Source organism: Pristiophorus japonicus, chromosome 5, assembly GCF_044704955.1.
Source record: "Pristiophorus japonicus isolate sPriJap1 chromosome 5, sPriJap1.hap1, whole genome shotgun sequence".
Classification (NCBI taxonomy): domain Eukaryota; kingdom Metazoa; phylum Chordata; class Chondrichthyes; family Pristiophoridae; genus Pristiophorus; species Pristiophorus japonicus.
The window spans coordinates 39,029,926-39,054,247 of NC_091981.1; the positions used below are offsets into that span (position 1 = coordinate 39,029,926).

Consider the following 24,322-nt stretch of genomic DNA (forward strand, 5'->3'; position numbering starts at 1 on the left):
GTTATATATATGCAAGTTTTTCTTCGTAAACCTGTCCCTGCTTCATACCAAATGTTTTAGTCCCATGAAACTCCCACCTTTCCTTCTCCTTAGAAATTTGCCAATATTCATTCTATCCCCAAGAAAGGCCAAATCCATAATCTCCAGTATGTACATTCCACTCACGATCATGTTGTCTACACTAGATAAATAAATAATAAATAATGAGACTTACAGTTTTCCCTTTTTGTCCAAGGTCACCGATTATTCCCAGAAGACCTGGATCTCCAGATGGACCCTGCCATACAAATGATACAATTGATTATAATTATTGTGTTCCTAACACAGATGAGACTGCACACAGGGAGGTTAAAGTAACAGTGACCTCAGTCTTTATTAAGACACTCCAGAATGAGGAACAGGCCTTAGGGGTCGGCTTATATACAGTGCTCCCAAGGGATGCTGGAATCCCTTGTCCCTTGGAACTTCAGGGGATGCGCTCCCTGGTGGCAGAACATGGGAGTGCATGCTTTACAGATACACAACATCACTTCCCTCAAAGTCAAAGTGAAAACTATTTACAAGGTGAGGCGGTCGGGATCCTTTCTTTCCCTGGTGGACCGCCTCGGTACAAATGTCTGTTCTGGTGTGTTGGCTGTGCCGTTGCTGGGCTGGCGTGTTGTTGGCCCTGTAGGGTTGCTACGTGAGCCTGGCCTTGCTGGGCTGTTGGGCATGATGGGTTCGATGTCCTGGTCCGGGGTGGTGTCACTGATCCTTTGGGTGTGTGTTGTGGGCTCGAAAAAGGTGGTGTCTGCTGTGGGTTGTTCAGGGCAGTCTGTGAACTGCAGCCTCGTTTGGTCCAGGTGCTTTCTGCAAATTTTTCCATTGTCTAGTTTGACTACAAACACCCTACTCCCTTCTTTACCTATCACCGTGCCCGCGATCCACTTGGGACCATGTCCATAGTTTAGCACATACACAGGGTCATTCAGATCAATTTCCCGTGACACAGTGGCGTGACCATCGTTTACATTTTGTTGCTGCCGCCTGCTCTCTACCTGATCATGCAGGTTGGGGTGAACCAGCGAGAGTCTGGTTTTAAGTGTCCTTTTCATAAGTAGCTCAGCCGGGGGCACCCCTCTGAGCGAATGGGGTCTCGTGCGGTAGCTGAGCAGTACTTGGGACAGGCGGGTTTGGAGTGAGCCTTCTGTGACTCGTTTGAGGCTCTGTTTGATTGTTTGTACTGCCTGCCCATTGGAGGCTGGTTTAAACGGGGCCAAGGTGACATGTTTGATCCAATTGCGGGTCATGAATTCTTTAAATTCGGCACTGGTGAAACATGGCCCGTTGTCACTGACCAGTATGTCAGGGAGACCATGGGTGGCAAACATGGTCCTCAGGCTTTCAATGGTGGCAGTGGCGGTGCTTCCCGGCATTATTTCACATTCAATCCATTTTGAAAAAGCATCCACCACTGTGATATATTCACAGAGCACAGCACACACAGCTTCTAAACATGGCAGGCAGCTCTCTCGGAAGTCCCCCGAATTGCCTGGTTCTGTTTAATGATTAACTCTGCAATTGCAGTACACAATACGTCCACATCCACAGTGTGGAGCTACAAACATTACAAGCTTACAAACATTACACTTCTCCCTCCTTAATGAAGAAGTTATTATAACAAACATCATACATAACTTTCATGTTTATACATAACACAGGATATAAACTTTTTTTTTCATATTTACAAATTTAACTTTACCACTTGTTTTCTGTTTTGAAGAGGATAGCTTCGCTCTCGAACAGAACCTTCCAAACATGGTGTCGATTTCACACTCATTCGAGGCTCATCCTGAGGAACGTTTTCCTCCACAGAATTTCCTTGATTTTCATTTGAATTCACTAACTTCAGGCTCTTTGTTTTCCTGACTCGGACTCAGACTTTCATTCAGATTCTCTCCTGGATTTGTTTCCAGTACATTGGATTTAGGATTTGTTACTGGTAGATCAAAACTATCTGATGAGTCAGAAATAATTGAATCATTCCCACCTTCAACACCTTCCATGTCTGTAGGTAAAATATGATCAATATGAACAAACCTAACTTGTCCATTATTAAACATCTTTACCAAATATGTGCGAGGACCACATATCTTCACCACTCTTCCTGGTAACCACTTTAACCATTTATGGTGATGGTTCTTCACTCTCACCTTCTGTTTAATTTCACACTTCTTTCTTTTACTCTACCTTTATCATGATTTTCTTTCTATCTTAATTGTGTCTCTTCTACGGACTGTGCCAAATTTGGCTTTAACAACGAGAATCTAGTTCATGGCTGTCGTTTGAGAAACAACTCTGCTGGTGTTCTACCAGTAGTTGTATGAGGAGTATTTCGATATGTAATCAAAAAATTAGCCAATTTGCGATCCAGTGACAACTGTCGGTTCCTTGGATTTGGAACTAATATTTGTTTTATGAGGGCACGTTTCAAAATTTGCACAGTGCGCTCTGCTGCATCATTCGAAGAAGGATGGTATGGTTAACCTTGGTATGTTTCACATCATTTTTGCTCATGATTTGTGCAAATTCTTCTGAACGAAATTGTGGTCCATTATCCGAAACAATTTCTTAAGGGAGGCCAAATGAAGAAAATTATTTTCGTAAAATGTCCAATGTTTTACTTGTTGTTATTTTCCACATTGGAAACACCTCAACCCACTTCGAATGGCTATCAATCACAATGAACAATTGTTGTCCTTCTAACTCAGCAAAATCAATATGCAGCCTTTGCCACACCCTGGGAGGCCATTTCCATGGCTGTAATGGTACTGGTGTGGTGGTTGCTTGCTTACCGATTGACATGTCGTACACTGACTCAAGATGTACTCTATAGCTTTATCAAGACCTAGCCACCATAAATAACTGCGTGCAAAACTCTTGGTCAAGCACATTCCCAGGTGCTGGTCATGGAGGTCTCCTAATAATTTGGACCTGAATTTATTTGGTATAACCACTCTTGCACCCCAATCTTTATTGACTGATAATTAATTCCTACGAATGAAGAATGGATGTGTATCTTTGTCTGTTACCTGGGTGGCCATCCATTTGCAATATACTCATACACTTTTGACATCACTGGGTCATGTTTGGTTGCTCTACCTATCTCTTCAGCTGTGACTGGCAGTTCATCAATGTATGAAAAATAAAACACTTTTTCCCTATTGGGTGTAACTTGTGATGGGGAAGGCAATCTAGACATTGCATCAGCATTACTGTGATCAGCTGATCGTCTGTATTCAATATCATATGTATATGCTGACAAAATCAAAGCCCATCTCTGCATTCAGGCTGCAGCTAATGTTGGAACTGGGGACTTTGGATGGAGGATTGCCGATCGGGGCTTATGGTCCGTAACGATGGTAAACTTACAACCATACAAGTATTTGTGAAACTTCTTGACCCCTAACATTAATGCCAAAGCTTCCCTTTCAATTTGCGTATAATTATTCTCACTGGCACTGAGAGTGCGTGAAGCAAAAGTAATTGGTCTCTCCTTCCCACTACTTAATATATGAGAGATTACTGCCCCAACTCCATACGGAAAGGCATCACATGCTAGCTTAATCTTCTTAGATATATCATCGTGAACTAATATGGTGCTCTCTACCAATTTGCTTTTACACTCCTTGAATGCTATATCGCATTCTTTTGACCACTTCCAATGGACCTGTTTTTTCAAAAGTTCATTCAGTGGGTGTAATACTGTAGCCAAATTTGGTAGGAACTTCCCATAATGGTTCAAAAGACCCAAGAATGAACGAAGTTCAGTGACATTCTTGGGAGTGGGTGCATTTCTGATTGCATCCCATTTTTCCATAGGTGGATGTTAACCATCTTTGTCTACTCTGTACCCTAATTATTCCACTGAGTTTTTAAATAACTCACACTTACGAGCAGACACTCGTACTCTGTGCTTCTCTAGCCGTTTGAGGACTTCATTCAACATGTTATTATGAATTTGCCTATTTGGTGCTGAAATTAGTATGTCATCCAAATAACATACTACCCCTTCAATACCTTGCAAAATCTGGTTCATCACCCCTTGGAATATGGCAGGGGCGGAAGACACTCCAAACGGTAGCCTATTAAATTGATATAGGCCTAGATGAGTATTTATAGTTAAACATGACTTGGATTCCTCATCTAGTTCACGCTGTAAGTAGGCATTCGTAAGATCCAGTTTTCAGAAGATCTGACCACCTGTCAGTGTTGTGAACAAATCTTCTATATTCGGCAATATATTGGGGACATTACCCTCTAGAACCTGGTTTACGGTTACCTTATAATCACCACACAATCTTACCTTACCATCGGACTTAGGTACAACAACAATGGGTGTAGCCCAATTACATCAATCTATCTTACATATAAAGTTCTCAGTCTCTAGTCTTTTGAGTTCTTGCTCAACTTTCTCCTTGAGTGCATATGGTATGGAACGTGGCTTGTAGTAAACCGATCTAGTGTCCTTCTGTACCCTGACACTCGCCTTGAAGCCTTGGATCGGACTGCCCGTTTCACAGGACACCTTCGGACAATTCTTGATAACATCATCCGTTGATGAAAATCTCGCTTCCACACAGAAAATCTTACTCCAATCCAGCTTCAGTGAGCTCAACCAATTTCTTCCTAGTAAGGCAGGCTTGTCTGCTTTCACTACTATGAGAGGCAAGTTCTGAAATTGATCTTTATATGTCACCGGTACAGTGTTACGGCCTACTACAGGAATTTTCTCTCCCGAGTAGCCTTGCAGCTCTATCTTGGATCTCTCCAGTTGAAAATCACGCAATTTGTCGCGGTATAGTGATTCTGGTACTACACTCACGGATGTACCCGTGTCAATTTCCATTGGTATCTTGAATCCCGCAACATCTATGTGGATTTTGATGCTTTCCGAAACGCTGTCCGTTTACCTCGTGCTCCTGATGATGTGTAACTCTCACATCTCCTCGTCCTGTTGTTGTTCTTCCATGCTATGTAGTCTCTTTGGATTTCTACTCATAGCTTTGAACGCTGGACTCATAGATTTGGAAGCTGGTTTACCCTTCAGTCGGCATGCCTTCGCAAGATGCCCAGTCTTTCTGCAGAAGAAACACTCTGCCTTCACGTATGGACAACTTTGAGCAATGTGTTGTCCCAGGCACCTATAGCATGACTTCGACGCTCTGGTAGAATTTCCAGTTTCTAAGATTTTCGGCCCTGGCCGTCTTTTACTTTGAACCTGCAGGTGATTTACCTCAGTTGACTGATGACCGTAATTATTATTTTATTCTCGGGAATATTGTTCGGCCATGCCCATCGACCTCGCTGTCTGACAAGCAATCTCAAAAGTCAAGTCAATAACTTCCTTCTAATCGCATCATTTTTCACCCCACAAACAAAACGATCCCGTAGTGCTCAGTTTTGAAAGTTTCCAAAATTACAGTGCATCGATAGCTTTTTTAATGCAACGATGTAATCACTGATAATTCAATCGGTCTTTTGATTCAGAATCCCGAAACGATAGCTTTCAGCAATTTCTAACGGTTTGGGGTTATAGTGCTGCTCCAGCTTCATTAAAATCTCTTTAAGCGTTGTGTAAAATCTCTTTGGCTCGTCAGGCACAAGCAGATTTACAAGAGTGTCATATAATGCCAGACCTGCCTCCAATAAGAAGGTCGCTTTCTTACGTTCCAACACAGCCCAGTTCTGGACTGCATTGTCTAGAACTCCGATTTTGTTATTTGCAATGAAATACAATTCTAGCCGATCCACAGACGCTTTAAAATGTTCCCTGTCGTGTCTATATTCACCCAAATATCCCAATACACCTGCCATTTTAATCTCTAGCTGTTCACACCGTGTGCTGTATTTTACTTCGGATTTTTGTAGCTTTTTTTAAAGACAGAAACTTCCAAAGTCTCTCTGTCGGCTGGCTGAATTCTTCACTACAAAAATTTAGCTTTAAATCATCCGAAAAATTCCATCTTCCATCGCCAAATGTGATATATTCACAGAGCACAGCACACACAGCTTCCAAACATGGCAGGCAGCTCTCTCGGAAGCCTCCGGAATTGCCTGGTTCTGTTTAATGATTAACTTTGCAATTGCAGTGCACAATACGTCCACATCCACAGTGTGGAGCTACAAACATTACAAGCTTACAGACATTACAACCACCACCAGGAACATTTTACCAAGAAATGGTCCCACATAGTCGACATGGATCCTCGACCATGGTCTGGAGGGCCAGGACCACAAACTTAGTGGTGCCTCTCTGGGTGCGTTGCTCAACTGAGCACACATGCTGCATTGCCGTACACAAGACTCTAAGTCAGAGTCGATACCGGGCCACCACATGTGGGATCTGGCTATCGCTTTCATCATTACTATACCCGGGTGTGTGCTGTAGAGATCCGAGATGAACGTCTCCTGGCCTTTTTTGGGTAGCACTGAATGGACAGCTCATCCTTTCGCTGCTGGAACGGCTTGATTAGCTCTTGCATTTCAACGGGGATGCTGGCCCAGCTCCCATGCAGTACACATTTTTTTATTAGGGACAGCAGAGGATCTTGGCTGGTCGAAGTCCTAATCTGGCGGGCGTGACAGGTGATTTATCATTTTCAAATGCTTCCATGACCATCAACAAGTCTGCGGGCTGCGCCACCATCAACAAGTTTGCAGGCTGCGCCATTTCCGCCCTTGTGGTGGGCAATGGTAGCCAACTGAGAGCATCCGCACAGTTCTTGGTGGCTGGCCTGTGGCGGATGGTATAGTTATACGCTGATAGCGCGAGTGCCCACCTTTGTATGCAGGCTGAGGCAGTAGTATTTATCCCCTTGTTTTCAGCAAACAGGGATATGAGGGGCTTGTGATCGGTTTCCAGCTCAAATTTGAGGTCAAACTGGTACTGATGCATTTTTTACCCGAACACAGACGCTAATGCCTCTTTCTCAATCATGCTATAGGCCCTCTCGGCCTTAGACAAGTTCCTGGAGGCACAGGGGACAGGTTGCAACTTTCCCGCAACATTAGCTTCTTGTAATACACACCCGACTCCGTATGACGACGTATCACATGCTAACACAAGTCTTTTACATGGGTTATACAATACAAGAAGCTTGTTGGAGCATAAAATGTTTCTGGCTTTCTCAAAAACAATTACTTGGCTTTTTCCCCATACCCAGTTCTCACCTTTACGCAATAACACATGTAGGGGCTCTAAGAGGGTGCTCAACCCCGGTAGGAACTTACCAAAATAGTTGAAGAGTCCCAGGAACACCGCAGCTCCGTGACGTTCTGTGGCCTGGGCACATTCCTGATAGCCTCTGTCTTGGCGTTGGTGGGCCGAATGCCATCCGCCGCAATCTTTCTCCCCAAAAACTCCACCTCTGTTGCCATGAAGACGCATTTCGACCTCTTCAGCCGCAGCCCTACGCGATCCAGTCGCTGGAGGACCTCCTCCAGGTTTTGTAGGTGCTCGACGGTGTCTCGACCCGTGACCAATATGTCGTCCTGAAAAACTACCGTGCATTGTACCGGCTTGAGTAGGCTCTCCATGTTCCTCTGGAAGATCACTGCAGCCGACCGAATTCCAAACGGGCATCTGTTGTAGATGAACAGTCCCTTGTGCGTGTTCATGCAGGTGAGGCCCTTCGAAGACTCCTCCTGCTCCTGCGTCATGTAGGCCGAAGTCAGATTGAGCTTGGCGAACGTCTTGCCTCCTGCCAGCGTCGCAAATAAGTCGTCTGCCTTAAGTAGCGGGTATTGGCCCTATAGGAGAAACGATTGATAGTTACTTTATAATCGCCGCAAATTCTGACCGTGCCATCACTTTTGAGTACTGGGACAATCGGGTTGGCCCACTCGCTGAATTCCACTGGGGAGATGATGCCCTCGCGTTGCAGCCTGTCCAGCTCGATTTCCATTCTCTCTCATATCATGTGAGGTACCGCTCGCGCCTTGTGGTGAATGGGTCGTGCCTCTGGGACCAAGTGGATCCGCACCTTCACCCCGGAAAAGTTTCCAATGCCTGGCTCAAAAAGGGAAGGAAATTTGTTATGAACCTGGGTTCATGAGGCCTCATCGACAGGTGATAGCGCTCGGATGTCATTCCAGTTCCAGCGGATTTTGCCCAGCCAGCTCCTTCCAAGCAGTGTGGGGCCATCGCCCGGGACAATCCAGAGTGGCAGTTCGTGCACCGTGCCCTCATAGGTGACCTTGACCATGGCGCTGCCCAGGACAGTAATAAGTTCTTTGGTGTACGTTCTCAGTTTCATGTGGATGGGGCTCAGGGCTGGTCTGAGTGCCTTATTGCACCACAGTCTCTCAAACATCTTTATACTCACGATGAATTGGCTAGCGCCAGTGTCTAGTTCCATGGCTATGGGTAAGCCATTCAATTTTACATTTAGCATTATAGGTGGATATTTCGTTGAAAATGTGTGCACCCTGTGTACTTCAGCATCTGTCTCCTCTCTCAGGCTCGAAGTTGCTTTGATCCGCGATGGACCGATCTTCCTCTTCCACGTAGTGGTTAGCAGGTTTTGCAGAGCTTGGAGGTACCCCATTCGTTGGAGGTTCCACAGCTCTTGCAAACATACCCTTTGAAGCAGCATGAATAGGCTGAATGGAAGCCTCCACAATGCCAACAAGGTGTGAATTGCCTTGCATTCATCCTTTGTTGTGGACTCTGAGTCATCTGGGTCACCTGAGGCCTGCTGGCAGTTGCAGACTCGTGGTTTCTGCCATGTACATTTCTGCTCGCAAACACAGTTCCTGTTAATTTATGAACATTGTTAGCATTTGTGTGCTGAGAGATTTGTTTGGTGTTATCACTGGTGGACATAAACGCCTGTGCTATCGCAATGGCCTTACTGAGGGTTGGTGTCTCTACAGTCAAACGTTTTCGTAGGATGGTCTCGTGGCCAATGCCCAGTACAAAAAAGTCTCTGAGCATTTGCTCCAGGTAGCCATCAAACTCACATTGTCCTGCAAGTCGCCTTAGTTCGGCGATGTAGCTCGCCTTTTCCTGACCTTCAGATTGCTGGCATGTGTAGAACCAATACCTCGCCATCAGCACGCTCTCCCTCAGGTTAAGATGCTCCCGAACCAGTGTACACAGCTCCTCATATGACTTATCTGTGAGTTTCACCGGAGCCAGAAGATTCTTCATGAGGCTGTAGGTCGGTGCCCCGCAGACCGTGAGGAGAACCGTTCTCTTTTTTGCAGCGCTTCTTTCTCCGTCCAGCTCGTTGGCTACAAAGTACTGGTCTAGCCGTTCGACATAGGCTTCCCAGTCCACACAGTTTGCTGCATCTTTGCGTTGGATTCGTATACTCGTCACCAGTTATTGTGTTCCTAACACAGATGAGACTGCACACAGGGAGGTTAAAGTAACAGTGACCTCAGCCTTTATTAAGACACTCCAGAGTGAGGAACAGGTCTTAGGGGCCAGCTTATATACAGTGCTCCCGAGGGATGCTGGGATCCCTTGGGACTTCAGGGGATGCGCTCCCTGGTGGCGGAACATGGGAGTGCATGCTTTACAGATACACAACAATGATGGCTTCATATTTCACAATTACTAAAGAAAACGAATTTAGAAATAATCTTGATTATTAAAGTTAGCAAGTTAATCAGCCTGTGTTTTAGATCTAAAGTAGGATGAGATTTCCCACATATCGGCCCAGAAATTCCTCTCGAGGTTTTCCCGCGGGCAAAGCACCTGAAGCTACTAGGCCCGCTCGAGATCCCGGTCCGGAGGCCTCTCGTGACTGCGCGTCGCAGCGTGTTCACGTTTGGACATCCGCAGGAGTCACATGGGCTTGGACACCCAATCACAGGTAAGTATTTTCTCATTCATAGTAACAGGAAATTCGTAAGTCCGAATTTCCTGTTACGATGCATGAGAAACACCCCAAAACACACAAATACTACATGAAACATTTTTTTTAAAAACTCACATAAATACACTAATAGAAATTAAAGTTGTTATAAATGTTTTTTAAAGAAAAAAAATCTGCCAATTTTTAAAAAAAGTTTTAATTCTGAGTAAAAATGAATGTAATGTATTGGGTAGGGCTTTTAAAAATAATTTTTTTAAATTTTATTTTTTATATTTTAAGTGTGTTTTAAAACTCTTACGCCCGTAAAAGTAGGCTATGCGCCTGCTGTTATCAGGCACAAGAGTTTTGAGGACATTTGCCGGGCAAGATATGTGTAAATTCCACTATCTTGCCAATGCAAATGTCCTTGCTCCCAATCTGTCTAGGATCTGTCAAGATCCAGCTTGACAGATCGGAAAAGCCGGTTTTCAGCACATGCACATTGCACGCTGAAAACCGGCTTTTCCGATGCCTTCCCGGGTCCGTAGAGACTTCGTACGGGCCCGGGACGTCTGAATTTCTGGGTATATTATGAACCAATAATTGTCAACATGATAGTTGTTTTTAGGGTATGATGGAGGTTGGGATAACCCCATTTCTCAATAGTGGTCCTGAGTTTGTCTCAAAGCAAGGGTTGGAGCAGGATGGAGAAGCATTGTACTCTCGATGCACATCAGCAGCTGGAATAGGGTAAGGGTTGGGGGGTGGTTGCTAAGAATTCAAACACATCAGCTGCCACTCAACTTCAACACAGAAATACATTCCAGCATTTTTACTGGATGGTGATTGGTAACAGGAACCTTAACTGATTTTTTCACTCAATAGCCTAGTGGCATTAGGATAAATTGTAGCACTTCTGAGATCAGCTAACTCAGCACAGAACAGCAACTGAACTCAAAACCTTCATAGTTTAGTAACATACTTGGCAGTGTACATTGCCAACAACCATTGGGAGAATTTTGTTTTTAATTTCATTTCAGGAGTCAAGCCAAGGACAATCGACTATCTACACCGCACTATCAATAAGAGTGAAGGTCAACTTTTATGCTCAGGGTCCTTCAAGACACCTACAAGGACATCACATGAATTAGTTGCCACTGCTGCATTATGTAGGTTATTGAGTCTCATTTCCCTATACACCTACTTACCTACATTTCAGTAGTACCAAAAGAGGCAGGACTATTTTTATTACATTTTCTACTTCCACCAGAGTGCAAGACATCATTGATAGTAACCGTGTTCTTGCACCCAACAACAATGTTGTGGTATACCAAAATAGAACGGGATATGATTCATGGATGTGCAAATAGTATGTTCTCCACACTCGAAAATTATGCATATCAATGCACATTACATGATGCATTTATTCTAAACCACAAACACATGTTAGATCTCTTTGAAACATAGAAACATAGAAAATAGTTGCAGGAGCAGGTCATTCAGCCCTTCGAGCCTGCACCACCATTCAATAAGATCATGGCTGATCATTCACCTCAGTACCATTTTCCTGCTTTCTCTCCATACCCCTTGATCCCTTTTTCCGTAAGGGCCATATCTAACTCCCTCTTGAATATATCCAATGAACTGGCATCAACAACTCTTTGTGGTAGGGAATTCCACAGGTAAACAACTCTCTGAGTGAAGAAGTTTCTCCTCATCTCAGTCCTAAATGGCTTACCCCTTATCCTTAGACTATGTCCCCTGATTCTGGACTTCCACAACATCGGGAACATTCTTCCTGCATCTAACCTGTCCAGTCCCGTCAGGATTTTTATATATTTCTATGAGATCCCCTCTCATTCTTCTGAACTCCAGTGAATACAGGCCGAGTCGATCCAATCTCTCCTCATATGTCAGTCCTGTCATCCCAGGAATCAGTCTGGTGAACCTTCGCTGCACCCCCTCAATAGCAAGAATGTCCTTCCTCAGATTAGGAGACCAAAACTGAACACAACATTCCAGGTGAGGCCTCGCCAAGGCCCTGTACAACTGCAGTAAGCACTCACTGCTCATATACTCAAATCCCCTAGCTATGAAGGCCAACATACCATTTGCCTTCTGTATATTGTACATTGCAAGCTGTCCAGTATAGGTCATCCAGTACACAGAAGACAGATAGCTATCAACTAGTCGGGTAGGAATTTTGAAACTCAGAAAGACAGCTGCTGGAATGTATTACCCAGAGGCAGTGTATGAGAATGTGCACTCATATCTCCATAGCTTATTGTATGATTTATATCTTAGATTTTTAACAACTCTCAGAAAGTTTTGAAATAAATTGGGAACCTTTATCAACTTTTAATCTTTTAAAATAACTTTGGAAGTCACCTTCCTAATGCCTGCCACCCAACCAAGCCTCGGGCCATCTACCATCAATGGAGCTACCCGGCGCCGAGCTTGTGGCCAACACTTTGCCGTAGGCAATTAGGCTTATCGAGCTGTGCCTGATCTCCAGTTGTCTTGGATCCCCTTGCCACTGGACCAAGACCTTGTTCAGCTAAGCCTGTATGGTTGCCGGTGTGCAGCGGCCACCCCACATTAAAAGAACTCACTCACAGGCATCTTCCACTTCATCAGTATGAAATTCGGGACCTGGAATGTCAGGACCATCATGGACAATCCCAACAGCAACAGGCCGGAACGGCGCACCACCACAGTTGCCCGGGAACTCAGACGTTTTGACATTGACATCGCCGCCCTAAATGAAACCCAGTGGGCAGGGGAAGGCCAGTTGAAGGAACATGGTGGAGGTTACACTTTCTTCTGGAAAGGGAAAGCAGAGGCAGAACGGCGCCTTCGTGGCTTTGCCGTCAAGAATGAGCTGGTCGACCGCCTCAAAGACTCCCATGTGGGGTCAACAAATGCCTCATGACTCTCTGTATCACCCTATCTCAGAACCAATGTGCCATAGTCATCAGTGCATACGCTCCCACACTCAATGCAACGGATGAGGCTAAAGAGGGTTTTTATTTTAACCTCGAGGCATCCTTGTCCCATGTTCCCACGGGCGACAAATTGATCCTTCTGGGTGATTTTAATGCCAGGGTTGGCAAAGACACAGCCCTCTGGGGAGGCGTGATTGGCAGAGATGGGGTAGGGAAAGCCAATTCCAGCGGTACCCTACTCCTGACAAAATGCCTAGGACATGAACTCCTCATTACCAACACCCTGTTCCACCAGAGGGACAAATACAAAGCATCGTGGCAACACCCTCGCTCCATACACTGGCACCTGCTTGACTATGTCATCGTCCGAGCCAGGGATCGCAAGGATGTGCGCATCACCCGCGCTATGACAGGAGCTGACGGACCACCGCCTAATCCGATCCATCATCAACATTAACATTGCCCCAAAGCAGAGGGGACAGTAGAAGCAGTTCCGCAAAAAAGTTAATGCCGGGGCACTTAGAGACCCAGCTCAGAGAGCCCTATACAGCCAGCGCCTCACAGCCAATCTGGCGTGCCTTGATGACCCTGAGATGCTGAATCCTCATAGCCCTTGGTCTGCCCTCCAGGCCTCTGTGACCAGTGTCTGTGAAGAGATACTTGGTCACTCAACCAGAAAACATCAGGACTGGTTTGATGAAAATGATCAGGATATCGAAGAACTAATAGATCGCAAGCGCAAAGCATTTCTGAACCTCAAGCAACAGCCCAACTTGGAAGCTGCAAAACAACATTACAGAAGGCTCAAGACTCAGGTCCAACAAAAAACTCGGGATCTAAAGAACAGATGGTGGATGGAGAAAGCACAGGAAATACAACAACTGGCCGACAGCCACTGTATGCGAGGATTCTTCACTGCAGTCAAGGCCACCTACGGTCCAAACTCACAAGGCCCCACCCCACTCCTGGCCAAGAACAGGGAAACACTCATCAAGGCTGTCAGGGCCCGATGGGAGGAACACTTTGAAGATCTCCTCAATCAAGATTCTACCTTTGACTCAAGGGCTCTCGATTCCATCCCGCAGCATGCCACCCGCCACCAACTCAGTGAAACTCCAACGTTGCACACGGTTGGCAAAACCATAAAACAGCTTAAGAATAACAAGGCTACAGGAGTGGATGGAATCCCTGCTGAGGTGCTAAAATATGGCGGAGAGGCGCTGGTGGCGCGGATACATGACCTCATCTCTCTCTTCTGGAGGGAGGAGAGCATGCCGGGAGATTTCAGAGATGCAGTGATTGTGACCAATTTTTAAAACGGGGACAAGTCCGACAGCGGCAATTACAGGGGAATCTCGCTGCTTTCAGCCACTGGGAAAGTTGTCGCTCGAGTTCTCCTCAATTGTCTTCTCCCTGTGGCCGAGAAGCTCCTCCCGGAATCACAATGCGGATTTCGTCCTCTACGGGGCACAACAGACATGATCTTTGCAGCGCGCCAGTTGCAGGAAAAATACAGGGAGCAGCGTCAGCCCTTATACATGGCCTTTTTCGATTTTACAAAGGCCTTTGACACTGTCAACCGTGAGGGTCTACGGAGCGTTCTCCGTTTCGGATGCCCCCAAAAGTTTGTCAACATCCTTCGCCTGCTTCATGATGATATGCAGGCCGTGATCCTTACCAACGGATCCATTACAGACCCAATCCACGTCCAGACCGGGGTCAAACAGGGCTGCGTTATCGCTCCAACCCTCTTCTCAAATCTTCCTCGCTGCCATGCTCTACCTCACAATCAACAAGCTCCCTGCTGGAGTGGAATTAAACTACAGAATCAGTGGGAAGCTGTTTAACCTATGCCGCCTCCAGGCCAGGTCCAAGATCACCCCAACCTCTGTAATTGAGCTGCAGTATGCGGAAAATGCCTGCGTCTGTGCACATTCAGAGGCTGAACTCCAGGATATAGTCAATGTATTCACTGAGGCATATGAAAGCATGGGCCTCACACTTAACATCCGTAAGATAAAGGTCCTTCACCAGCCTGTCATCGCCGCACAGCACTGCCCTCCAATCATCAAGATCCACGGCGCGGCCCTGGACAACGTGGACCATTTCCCATATCTCGGGAGTCTCTTATCAATAAAGGCAGACATTGATGCAGAGATTCAGCATCACCTCCAGTGCACCAGCGCAGCCTTCAGTCGCCTGCGGAAAAGAGTGTTTGACGACAAGGCCCTCAAATCTACCACCAAACTCATGGTCTACAGGGCTGTAGTAATACCTGTCCTCCTGTATGGGTCTGAGGCATGGATGATGTACAGAAGGCACCTCAAGTCGCTGGAGATATATCACCAATGATGTCTCCGCAAGATCCTGCAAATCTCCTGGGAGGACAGGCGCACCAACATCAGTGTCCTAGACCAGGCTAACATCCCCAGTATTGAAGCACTGACCACGCTCGATCAGCTTCGCTGGGCAGGCCACATAGTTCGCATGCCAGATACGAGACTCCCTAAGCAAATGCTTTATGCGGAGCTCCTTCATGGTAAACGAGCCAAAGGAGGACAGCGGAAACGTTATAAGGACACCCTCAAAGCCTCCCTGGTAAAGTGCGACATCACCACTGACACCTGGGAAACACTGGCCGCAGACCGCCCGAGGTGGAGAAAGTCGATCCGGGAGGGCGTTGAGCTCTTTGAGTCTTGACGCAAGGAGCATGAAGAGACCAGGCGCAGGCAGTGGAAGGAGCACGTGGCAAACCAGCCCCACCGATCCCTTCCCTCGACAAATGTCTGTCCCACCTATAACAGGGTCCATGGCTCTCATATCAGACTGTTCAGCCATCAAAGAACTCACTTTTTGAGTGGAAGCAAGTCCTCCTCGATTCCGAGGGACTGCCTATAATGATGATGATGAGCTTGGTGTCTACCATAATTAGATTATAGGCAGTCAACCTGCTGCTGCTGAAGTTCTGCACCTCAAACTCGGCATCTGTCATTTGATGAAATATAGAGTATAGCTGTGATGAGGAGGATCAGAAGACCAGAATCTAATTATGTATCAGGAAGACCATTTGGCCGAACTTAATTAATCTTTCTAGAAAGACCCTATAGTCCTTCCCATTGCTGCATCAAATTGTTTTTGAAATGACTCCAGGGTTATCACCTCCATGACTGTATTTAGAAATCCATTCCAAGTGCCTTGGGACATTTTACTATGTTTAAGGTGCTATATAAATGCAAGTTGCTGTTGTGGATTACTCTTTATGTGAAGAAGCACTACCTGACATCAGTTTTAAATTTATCTTATGCTTGTTTGAACCTGTGTCCCCTTGACCCACTCCTTACTTGTAATTTAATTTAAAGTAGTATTCCAGATTTACCTTTCCCATTCCCTTAACTATCTTCTTAACCTCTAGCAACTTAAAAAAAAAACCTTTCATGGGATGTGGCCATCACGTGTTTATTTCCCATCCCTAATTGATCTCGAGAAAGTGGTGGTGAGCCGTCGCCTTGAACCGCTGCAGTCCTTGAGGTGAAGGTACTCCCACAATGCTGTTAGGGAGGGAGTTCCAGAGTTTTGACCCAGTGATGATGAAGGAACGGTGATATATTACCAAGTCAGGATGGTGTGTGATTTGGAGGAGAACTTGCACGTACTATCCTTGTCCTTCTAGGTGGAAAAGTTCACAGGTTTTGGAGGTGCTGTCGAAGAAGCCTTGGCAAGTTGCTGCAGCATCTTGTCGATGGTATACACTGCGCCTGTGTGAAGGGAGTGAATGTTTAAGATGATGGATGGTGTGCCAATCACACAGGCTGCTTTGTCCTGGATGGTATCAAGCTTCTTGAGTGTTGTTGGAGCTGCACTCATCCAGGCAAGTGGAGAGTATTCCATCAGACTCCTTGTGCCTTGTAGATGGTGGAAAAGCTTTGGGAAGTCAGGAAGTGTGACACTCACTGCAAAATATCCAGCTACTGACCTGCTCTTGTAGCCACAGTATTTATGTAGCTGGTCCAGTTGCGCTTGTGGTCAATGGTGAGTCCCAGGATATTGATGGTAATGGATTTGGCAATGGTAATTCCGTTGAATGTCAATGGTAGGCGGCTAGACTCTCACTTTTTGGAGATGGCTGTTGCCTAGTACTTGCGAATGTTACTTGCCACTTATCAGCCCAAGCCTGAATGTTGTCTAGGTCTTGCTACATGCAGGCACAGACTGCTTCATTATCTGAGGAGTAGCGAATGGAACTGAACACTGTGCAATCATCAACGAACATCCCCACTTCTGTCCTTATGATGGAGGGAAGGTCATTGATGAAGCAGCTGAAGATGATTGGGCTGAGGATGCTGCCCTGAGGAACTCCTGCAACAATGTCCTGAGGCTCAGATGGTAGGCCTCCAACAACCACAACCATCTTCCTTTGTGCTCGGTATGACTCCAGCCAAGCAGCGTTTTAACCCAGATTCCCATTGACTTCAATTTTACTCGTACTCCTTGATGCCACACTCGGTCAAATGTGGCCTTGATGTCATCTCACCTCTAGAATTCAGTTGTTTAGTCCATGTTTGGACCAAGGCTGTAATGAGGTCTGCAGCCAAATGGTCCTATATGAACCCAAACTGAGCATCAGTTAGCAGGTTATTGCTAAGTAAGTGGCGCTTAATAGCACTGTCGACACACCTTCCATTGCTTTGCTGATGATTACATAATATAACATAAGAAATAGGAGCAGGATTAGGCCATTTGGCCCCTCGAGCCTGCTCCACCATTTAATAAGATCATGGCTGATCTGATCTTGGGCTCAGCTCCACTTCCCTGCCCGCTCCCCATAACTCTTCACTCCCTTATCGTTCAAAAATCTGACTACCTCCACCTTAAATATATTCAATGTCCCAGCCTCCATAGCTCTCTGGGGTAGAGAATTCCACAGATTTACAACCTTCAGAGAGAAGAAATTCCTCCTCTTCTCAGTTCTAAACGGGCGACCCCCTTATTGTTAAACTATGCCTCCTAGTTTAGATTCCCCCACGAGTGGAAACATCCTCTCTGCATCGACCTTGTCAAGCCCGCTCAGTATCTTATATGTTTCAATAAGATCACCTCTCATTCTTCTAAACTCCAATGAGTATAGGCCCAACCTGCTCAACCTTTCTTCATAAGTCAACCCCTTTATTTCAGGAATCAACCTAGTGAACTTTCTCTGAACTGCCTCCAATGCAAGTATATCTCTCCTTAAATAAGGAGACCAAACTATACACAGTATTCTAGGTGTGGACTCACCAATACCCCGTACAGTTGTAGCAGGACTTCCCTGCTTTTATACTCAATCCCCCTTGCAATAAAGGCCAACATTCCATTTGCCTTCCTGATTACTTGCTGTAACTGCATACTAACTTTTTGTGTTTCATGTACAAGGATCCCAGGTCCCTCTGTACTGCAGCATTTTGTAATCTCTCTGCATTTAAATAATAATTTGCTTTTTTTTAAACTTTCCTGCCAAAGTGGCTAACCTCACACTTTCCCACATTATACTCCATCTGCCACATGTTTGCCCACTCACTTAGCCTGTCTATATCCCTTTTCAAATTCTTTGTGTCCTCCTCACAACTTACTTTCCCATCCATCTTTGTATCATGAGCAAACTTGGCTACATTACACTCGCTCCCTTCATCCAAGTCATTAATATTGATTGTAAATAGTTGAGGCCCCAGTACTGATCCCTGTGGCACCCCACTAGTTACCGTTTGCCAACCGGAAAATGACCCACTTATCCACATTCTTTGTTTTCTGTTAGTTAGCCAATCTTCTATCCATGCTAATATATTACCTCCAATCCCGTGAACTCTTATCTTGTGCAGTAACCTTTTATGTGGCACCTTATCGAATGCCTTCTGGAAATCCAAATACACCACATCCATTGGTTCCCCCTTATCCATCCTGCTCGTTAGATCCTCAAAGAACTCCAGCAAATTTGTCAAACATGATTTCCCTTTCAGAAAACCAATGCTTGACTGCATTATGATTTTCCAAATGTCCTGCTACCACTTCCTTAATAATGGACTCCAATTTTCCCAATGACAAATGTTAGTCTAACTGGTCTATAATTTCCTGCTTTCTGTCTCCCTCCATTTTCAAATAGGGGCATTACATTTGCAGTTTTCCAATCCGCTGGGACCTCTCCAGACTCCAGGGAATTTTGGTAGATTCAGAGTAGACTGATGGATCAGTAATTGGTCGGATTTGTCCTGCTTTTTGTGGACAGGACATACCTGGGCAATTTTCCACTTTGTCAGGTAGATGCCAATGTTGTAGCTGGAGGTGCAGCTAGTTCTGGAGCACAAATCTTCAGCACTACAGCCTGGATGTTGTCAGGCCCATAGCCTTTGCTGTATCCAGTGCGCTCAGTCGTTTCATGATATCACATGGTGTGAATTGAATTGGCTTAAGACTAGCTTCTGTGATGATGGAGACTTCAGGAGGAGGCCGAGATGGATCATCCACTCGGCATTTCTGGCTGAAGATCGTTGCAAACATTTCAGCCTTGTTTTTTGCACTCATTTGCTGGGCTCCACCATCATTGAGGATGGAGATGTTCATGGAGCCCCCTCCTCCCGGTAGTTGTTTAATTGTCCACTACCACTTATGACTGAATGTGGCAAGACTGCAAGGCTTTGATCTGATCCATTGGTTGTGAAATCGCTTAGCATGAGGTGGTTGGAACTTTGATTCCACCAGTAACTAATAGTAACTCACTGAAAGTGCACAAATAACAAGTCGTCATACAGGTAATTCTCCAAATCCCCTCATAACCAACAATAATACAATGACTCACTGATAGTTTTAAAATAACTGGTTGTAAAAGGTATAGCATTCCGATATCCTATCTATAATTAGTTACAATCCTTTCACCTGCTGATAGTCATCCTAAAACTAGAGCCAGAATATCCCTGCACTGCACAAGGTGTGGTCAGGCTTCCCAGTCGATGCCACTTTCAATAGGCCCAATCCCTTTCCCTATCTCCCTGGACTCAGGTTTTATGTGAAGGTGACAAGCTGAACTGGAAGACTCAGTTAGAGCGATCTGTACTTAGACTTCATACATCAAAACCATCTGATGCTGATCAATCTGAACAGAATGAGAGATAGCACAAAGGGTTCAGTGTTGAGGGAAAATCGTCCTAAACTCAGCTCAGCACTAACATTTCTAAATCACTCATCTGGCCTCAAACTCAATGTTTGAACATTTTCATATAATTAAAGAAATTCCAGCACAGGAAGAGGCCATTTAGCCCCGGTGCCTGTGCTGGAGCTGGCACTATCTCCTGCAACCCTGTTGTCCCCAGATCCTTTTATGTTCCTTCTAGTCTAATATGTTTCCCATTCCCTTTTAAATGATGTTCTAATTTCTGTCTCAATCTTCTTCTTAGGCGATCCCTCGTTTCGAGGATGACTTGCTTCCACACCAAAAAGGGATGAGTTTACAGGTGTTTCAATGAAGGACATGATATTCCAGGTCCAGAACTATATGTTGAAGGGTGGAAGATTCCTGTGCATGGATTTTTTTAATGTGTGGTGGCCGTTGCACACCAGCCACCAAACGGGCTTGACAGAGCTAGGTCTTGATCCAGTGGCAAGGATTAACCAAGAAGACTGGAGACCAGCTCTGCTTCATGGACCTAGTGCGCACACATATCACAGTATGGGCTGGTCCATGCTACCCCAGGGCCCTTGTCTCAGCTGGGCTCCGAACTCACGTCTCTCCTGGGCCCCGATAACTTCGCTCTGCAATCATTTACTGCTCCTTTGCCCCGACCTCGCCGCTCCTGTTGTACCTTCCCATACTCCAATCACTGACCTGGACCTTGATGACATCCAATCCAGTCGCCCTCCCCCAAGACGTCGCTCTCCTGCAGCAGCTCGTGCTGCTCCCTGAAGTGATATGCCGCCACGTTGGTTCCAGGGCCACTCGCCGCTCGCCTTTTATGGCCACGACCTGCCACTGGTGTTTCCTCGCAGGTTGGGGCCGCCACGCTAATTCTAGGGCCGCTCGCCTTTAATGGCCCCGATCTGTCGCTGGTGTTTCCTCGCAGGTTGGGGCCACCATGCCGATTCCAGTGCCACTCGTCGCTCGTCTTTTATGGTCCCGATCTGCTGCTGGTGTTCTCACGCAGGTCGGGGTAGCCACGGAGTAAAGCATCCCATGATCCAGTAGCCCCCAGTTCAAGAACTTCCTTCTCCCTTTCCCTTACAACAGTGACTACACTCCATTGGCTAAAAAGCGCATTGAGACGTCTGGTGGTCGAGAAAGGCACTATATAAATGCAAGTTTTTCTTTCTTTTTGGTTCATGCAGCGGGAATCCTCCGTCTCTGTCCCATTGGTCACCATTCACCAAACAGTGGGAACAATCTGTGACTATTTACCCACAGTAAAGTCCCCAGGTTTCACTCACTCTTTCATGAGCTGCTTTTCTCTCAGCACTGTTCCCACTCACCACGCCTGCTGCTACTGGCTCTACAAGAAATGCTAGGCCATTCCCCAGTCTTTCTCTCTCCCAAAGTCCCAATCCCTTATTCTCTCTCTCTCTCTCTCTCTGACCCCCAATCACCCATCCCTCAGTCTCCCACTCTTCCCTGAGACCTCATTACCAACCCACAAAGTCCAGTCTCCCTCCCTCCCTGATTCTCCATTCTCCCTTTCTCCCCTGATCCCCTACCTCTTCTGATTCCCCCTCTTCTCCCTCCCCCGACTGCTAAGCCCACCCCCTCTGACTCCTGCGCCCCCCACGACTCTCAATTGTTTCCAGCACACCAGCCATTTCCAGCTCTCTCTGATCCTGGTGGTTTTTCTGCGGTGTCAGTTGGTGAGGTCATGACGCTTCTGTAGTGGAAAATTGAAAGTGTAAAGTTTTACCGAACTATTAGCAGCAGCGCTTGGGAGACCTGTGCCCCATTCCAGGGAACTCCTGGGAAATCAGGGATGGTTGGCAACCCTGATTAGAATCTATAAAGCCACATTTTCTACAGTCTTAAGTAATAGGAATCATCCTCCTCACTCTTCTCTGAAATGCCTCCAGCAGCCTGAATGTCTCCACTGCTTTTTGACGACTAGAACTGGATGCGGTACTCAAGGTGTGGTCTGAACAGAGCACTGTACAGTTTGATCATAACTGCCTTGGACATATATTCTATTGTTTAGATTATGTAGTTTGACATTCCATTAGTTTTGCTGATTGTTGCTATGCAATTGTTAAGCATGTTGACCATTCAGTCTAAGAAGAGTCCTAGGTCTCTTTCAACTTCATACTCAGCAATTTCAACAACTCTTCACAAAGTATGTGGGTCACCCACTTTCCTTACTGTGTGGCTGTACTTCACAATTGTCTGCATAAAATTTCAGCTTCTACTGTTCTGTACACGCACATATTTTTTCCAACTCATCCTCTCATTTTTGAGGCACCTCCTATTTCACTACCCATCCTAGTTTTATATTATCTAATAACTATCTGACCTACAGGCTTCCCTGATGATTCAGCAAAGTTATCCAGTGAATCGCTGTGCCATGAAGAATGGGAAGGTCTCCAGTTTAATTCCTGATCTGTGCTGAGTTAGCTGATGTCAGTTAGAGTGACAGAAGAGGAGCTATAATGGGGCTCGCCACTTCTGGGCTAGAGAGGGGGAAAACAGCCAGTGTTCCTGTTTCTGTTTACGATCCAATTATCCCGGCTGGAAAGTACATATGCATGTTAGATGAGGACTGGATGGGCTCAGCTATGATATCTCCGACAATCAAATAGCCTGCTGATGTTCACTGTTAAGACTAAAGCAATAATAATAAGCAGTTGGGTAATCAATCAAGTGATCAATGCTCCTGGCAGAGATAGAGTAGGAAGAAAATTGACAAGGCAAGATTAAAAAATTGCAAGCTATAGTGAAAAGAGCTTCATAAATGAAGAGAAATCTCTTTCGTCAAAAAAGTAAATTAAAATATTAAAAACGAATTCCTGGACTGTTTGTTTCACCTTTGGTATCAGAGTCAGTTCCATTTAAAGATTAAATAGGCTGATAGCTTGTACATGTACTTGTGAATAAAGGTCAGTAATGAAATATCTGGCACAGAATTACAGTTCATTCAGTACCATGTTTAGTCAGCAGATGCCACTGTTCCTCCTTGTAGGGGTTGTAGTGAAAATATTTAGAACAACAGTCTGCAGCAGTATTCTTCACTGGGAAATGGGGTCACATTTTATGTTAGTACACTCAGCGCAAAGCTTAACACATTGCAAATTCAGGCATGGATATCAGGGCACCCGACTGCATGACTTTTTAAACCATTAAAAGGATAGAAAAGCTCACTCCCCTCTGGCACCTATGGTCTACTCCCCATCGAAAAACATTTCTGCCTCTTCAGCTGTGTCATCGCTACAGAGCCTCTTGCTAGCTATCTGAAACTTCTGCTTCTTGCCAACATCTACTTCTGCTGTATTTTGCCAGAGCACCTCTTGTCCGCTCATGCTGTGCTCAATTCCCAGACCTGTGTGAGTACTCAATGACCTGAGCCTATGCTGGATCTTGTCTATGTTGTGGACTGCTTCCAGATCTAATCCTTTGTGCTTCAATTTACTATCTCCTTCACAGTGGTCCTTAGCTCCTTCATTTCCTTCAGTCTGTTTCTCCCCTTTCAGAGCCCCTGCTTCCTGTTCACCCTCAAGGCACCCACAACCCAGTCCCCATGCTGTGCACCTACTCTCATATCTCTAGGTCAGCTTGAAGCACTTAACTATTTTGTGTATATGTTATGCATCGTATGGAAATTCTGGATTAAAATCCTCTAGTATTTTATAATTTCCACTCATTTTAGAATCAATGCAATCAGCACTCAGTGAGTGAACAGAATAATACTGTGCCCTGAGTCATGCTGATATGACTGATACATAGGCTGGAATTTTAAGTTTTTAACCCGTCTGGAGCAGTGGCGGGGAGGTGGAGCATGGAAAAGACTGCGGGTTTTCCCGCACGCTGCTGAGTTTTAACTCTACGGCATGTATGTGACTTCATGGACAGGTTCCCTGCCTGGAAGTCAACCTGATTGACATACTGGCTTCCAGTCGGCTGGGGAACGGTAGACAGGAGGCCACAACCACAGGTAGGTGCGAGCCCTGACCCTGGGGGATTTGATCACTGACTACGGGGATGGGCTCCAATCATGGGGATGTCTGATCCCCAACACTGAGAAGGGGGGCAGGGGGTGGGATGGGAAGGAAGGGCGCTTGCATGAAGGGGACTGATGGTGGGGGAGCTGGGGGCCGTGGGGGGGGGGAAGCACTCCTGCTTCTCCCGGCCCACAAGGATTTATCTTCGAGGCTGTCCTCACCTCGCTGCAGCTGCTGGTAATCCCGAGGCCCAGAAAACCCGGACACAGTTAAACCTTCACAGCAGTTTAAATCAGAGGCTTCCAGCCTCATTATAATAGTTAAGGTGCCTCCGCCCCCAGTCCTGTCTCCGTTAAACCCCAAAATAGGCAGGTTGGAGGCAGGTTG

At 45.8% G+C, this 24,322-nt stretch overlaps 1 protein-coding gene across 1 annotated transcript in view; it reads right to left on the bottom strand.

Annotated features, from left to right (window-relative positions):
* LOC139264304 (collagen alpha-6(VI) chain-like) overlaps window positions 1-24,322 on the bottom strand; it is a 266,694-nt gene that overhangs the window by 134,394 nt on the left and 107,978 nt on the right. Inside the window, exon 23 of the mRNA XM_070880548.1 lies at window positions 215-277. Coding sequence (XP_070736649.1) covers window positions 215-277 — 63 coding nt within the window. The remainder of the gene's footprint in view (window positions 1-214; window positions 278-24,322) is intronic.